Below are 4,355 nucleotides of genomic sequence, written 5' to 3' on the forward strand. Positions count from 1 at the left end.
CTAGCCGCCTGTCGCTAACAATAGTGCAAGTCCTGTCGTAAAGTGCATACGATTCTGTTCCGCTCCACCCCGGATATAATGAAAAGTATAAATAAACGAACGTCTTGAACTCTGCGAATTAGCGTTTCCATGTAATCATTTTGTGACCGTCGACCTCCCTCCTTTTACTCCGGTAACCGTGATTACCGCCCTTGCCGCTCGGGGCGAGAATCACGCCGAGCCGTCGTTGGACGGGCCCACGCCGCGTCCGAGGGGTATTCGCACTCGCGTCCTGGACGTGACAGATAACAAATCTCGATATCCTGATAAAATCAACGTCTGGGCAGGAATAATTGGAGATTATTTAATAGATCCATTTTTCCTCGATAGAAACCTCAATTCTGAGATATGCGAAGCAATACTAATTAAGCAAATCATTCCAACTATTTGAAATCTCTATCCATTCGTACGATTTCAATCGCAAATGGTTTCAGCAAGATGAAGCTATAGCGCATTTTAGATTAAGGGTACGAAGGTTACTGAATGAAACTTTTCCGAACAGATAGACTGGGAGGCGTGGAAAAATTGAGTGGCCTCCAAGGTCGCCCGATCTGACACCACTAAATTTGTTTTATGAGGATTGTTAAAAGAACATATTTATAAAACAAAACCTGCGAGTGTGGCAGAATTGAAGCAGAGAATAACTGACGAAAGTTTAATAATTGTTAATATGTTGAGAAATATCAGAAATTTTTTCAAAGGCTAACACACTGTCAAACGGTGGAAGGAAGGCACTTTAAACATCTAATATAATCATTATCGACTCTAGCACATAATGCATATCATAGAGATGAAATCTATGATTTTTTAGTCACTACACGGGCAGTCTTTCATGCTACCTGTTTCAGTAAAATGTTGAATCATTCCTATAATTGTTGATTTTGAAATTAACGCGCGCGTGCACGCACACACATGCACACACACGTGAGAGGTAAGGGGATTCACGTAAATTAAACACCCCAAAAGGATGAAAGCCTCGCCACGTTCGTCCTGGGTAATGTTAAGCATGTGGAAATGCTAGTGGTGCCGTAACTTTCAAGCCTCGTAACTCTAAAAGTACTTCATGAAAAATAACTTTATTGTAGTGTTTTGAAAAGCTCTTGACACCAGCTATTAGATTCTGGAGTCAAAAATAGGGTGTGCCATTTAAAAAAATTGATGTGACCTTTACCTGAACTTGGCGACGCCACCCAAGGTCAGGTCAGTGAATAGATCATTTAAAACCCTACAATTTTTGTAAGAAACATTTCTTTCGGAAATGTTTAGTTTTCGAAGTATTGTACCGGTTCGGGACTTTTTACTCACCCTGTAGAAGTCTGTGTGTCGACTCTCTTAAAACCTTCAAAATTATAAAAAATTATCGATAGTAACTAAAACTATCGATAGTATTCGATAGTATAATATTCGATAACTGTCGATAGACCATCGATAGTTCTCGACCTTTAGTGACGTAGTCATTACCGTACACCCTGTACATAATAGAGCAATTAATAACCTACTGTTATACAATTGTACAGGGTGTTAAAAAAAATAGGACCTTCCTATAATCGGGTGGCACCCAGTTGGACACGGCTCAATTGGACACGAGCCACTCACAGCGCTTGAGACTACAAAGCTCCTAAGTACCGGTCGCTGTGATTGGTGGTGTCCAATCGAGCAATGATCAATCGGGATCACCCCCTATAATCTACAAAAGTGCGCACTTTCAGGGAAAATGATCCGAATAAAAGTTGTAGAGATCATGAAGGACTACCTTTTGAAGATGACCTTGAACTTGACCTTGAATAATTGTTTGAAGGTGACATAAAGATTCACTTTTAATTTTTTAAATGAAACCCTCATTTTCATTACAAATTCTCGTAGTTAATCTCGAGAGCTTTTCAAAATAATGTAATAAAATATTTTTCCACGAAGTACATGTCAAGTTATAAGGCTTAAAAGTTACAGTATTTAGCATTACGCAACGTGTCTGACCGACGATTGAAACATCTTAAATGTTATTCAGGATCATGTCCTATATCATTTGTCTAGATCATATCCATTGGAGGTTTTATATTTTATTTTCACTTTTTTATTTGCTCTAAAAATTCATTTCTACATAAAAATGAAAATAAGAGGAACAACCTCCAATGACTTTAATCTCAACAAATATTATTCAGGACATAATTCTGAAAATATTCGAAAGGTTTTTAGCCATCGGTCGGACACCTTGCGTAATGCTAATGCCGACGGTACTATAACATTCAAGCCTTATAACTCAAAATGTACTTCATGGAAAAATATTTTATTATCATATTTTGAAAAGCTCTCGAGGTTAGCTACAATATTTAATGAAAAATGGGGGATTCCATTTAAAAAATTAAAAGTGACCTTTATGTGACCTTCAAACCATTATTCAAGGTTAAGTTCAAGATCATCAAAAGATATATCTTCATGATTTCTGCAACTTTTATTAGGGTCATTTTCCTTGAAAGTGCTTTTGGAGATCCTAGGAAAATACCATTCTTTTCGAACACCCTGTATATCTAAATATACATGACGGATAAAAGTAAGTTCATATTATCCTTCCAGTTTTCAATAATTAGAGTCCGGATTAAAGATCGCATTAACCGTATTTAGTTCTCCCCACTATATTTCATCCCTCACCGCCGTCGCTCGTCACGGCTTCGGACGAGTGGTAGTGGGGAGAATCATGAAGAATACGCTACAGTCACTGAAATCGGTACGTCGATCGGCGGATAGTCCGGGCTTTATTAATAATAATCTTTTACGAACACTTTACCTCCAGTTCGTTTTTCTTTATAATAATTTCTTCCTGAAGTTGTCGCACCTCCATTTCAAATTTCTCTCGAACACCTTTTTCTCGCGAGATTTCATTCAATTGCATGCTAATGATTTCCTGCATCTCTGTCATTTGTTGATTGACCTCGTTACTTTTTTGCTCAAGCTCCTCTGCGTAACAGGACATATTTTTCATGCGTTGTCGCATAATCTCCATCTCGCCAATGAGTATCTCCCTTTCTTTCAAAAGATTCTCCTTTTTCTTGCTAATGGTGATGCTAAAATTAATAGTTTGGTGAAACTTTAAGTGGGAAAATGCCTTTTGGAAAGATCGAAATGTCAATCAGAAAACAATTCTTTAAAAGTTTTTTAATAGTTCTTCTAAATATTGTAATGTCTAAGAAATGAGGTAAAATATACGACAAAATAATCTTTTTTATAAATTGGTAAAAGAGGCGCGAAGTATACACATTTGTATATGTGCTATATTGAAAAAGAAATGATTTTCTTGTTTCAAATCTGTCCAAATTTATTTTTCGAACTATCAAAATAATAATAATTTTTTTCAAAGATATGTGAAATCTTTAAATTGTGCCAATTATAATCAGAGAATACATTTCGTTGAAACATTAATATAATACTTTTGAATGATAAAGCACAGGTAGTAGTATAATTACTTTTAAACAATAAAACTTCTACTTATAATTTTTCTTAAAAAATAATACTCATGTTTTAAGTTGAATGAAATCTTCTAATTTAACCTAAATAATATATATCTTCTTTATTTTTAAAAAATGCACGAAAATAAGGATTTAGTTGAAATAAATAATTTTTAATGTAAAAAGACTTGGCGCCGCTGTTGTGTTAGATTAAGCCAGGTTTGCCAGCGGCGCCAAATATTTTTATATTAAAAATTTTTTTTTCTATCAAATACCCTTAATTTTACGCACTTTTTATAGGCAAAAATATAGAATACATAACATTTAGGTTATAAGCCAGAAGATTTAATTCATCTTAAAAAATGATTACTATTTTTTAAGATTCAAAAATACGACTTGAGTTTTATTGTTTAAAAATAGTTATACTACATTGCTGTTTCAACGAAATGTATTATCTATTAAAAATTGGCGCAATTTAAAGATTTCACACATTTTGTGAAAAAAATATTCTTACTTCGATAATACGGAAAATAGGGCTGGAATTGGTTTGGAAGGGAAAATCATTTTTTTTTAAATATAAACAGAACAGGCTAATGAGAGTTTTTTGCTGTAAGTCGTGCAAGCAAATTATTTATTAAATACGAAAAAAATCAGACGTTTCGGCTTACATTCGAGCCATCCTCAGTGTACCTGATCCATATACAATCAAAATTGTTAGCTGGTTTGATAGGAGAGTGCCCAATCATTCCGCTTCATTTACAAAGACACCAGGTTAACATATCCGGCGACCAAATAAATTGAAGATGAATTTTATATAAACAATCCAACCATTATTAAGGTATTAAGGAAGAATGTAAAATAAATGAAAACTTGAGA

The 4,355-nt window shown here is 34.6% G+C and overlaps 1 protein-coding gene across 1 annotated transcript in view; it reads right to left on the bottom strand.

The window, feature by feature from the left end:
- Positions 1 to 2,411: 2,411 nt before the first annotated feature.
- Positions 2,412 to 4,355, bottom strand: part of LOC108765215 (uncharacterized) — a 4,444-nt gene continuing 2,500 nt past the window's right edge. Inside the window, exons 2-3 of the mRNA XM_018513813.1 lie at positions 2,822 to 3,098; positions 2,412 to 2,564 (exon numbers count right to left, since the gene is read on the bottom strand). Coding sequence (XP_018369315.1) covers positions 2,412 to 2,564; positions 2,822 to 3,098 — 430 coding nt within the window. The remainder of the gene's footprint in view (positions 2,565 to 2,821; positions 3,099 to 4,355) is intronic.

This window comes from Trachymyrmex cornetzi, unplaced genomic scaffold, assembly GCF_001594075.2.
Source record: "Trachymyrmex cornetzi isolate Tcor2-1 unplaced genomic scaffold, Tcor1.1 scaffold48, whole genome shotgun sequence".
Taxonomy (NCBI): domain Eukaryota; kingdom Metazoa; phylum Arthropoda; class Insecta; order Hymenoptera; family Formicidae; genus Trachymyrmex; species Trachymyrmex cornetzi.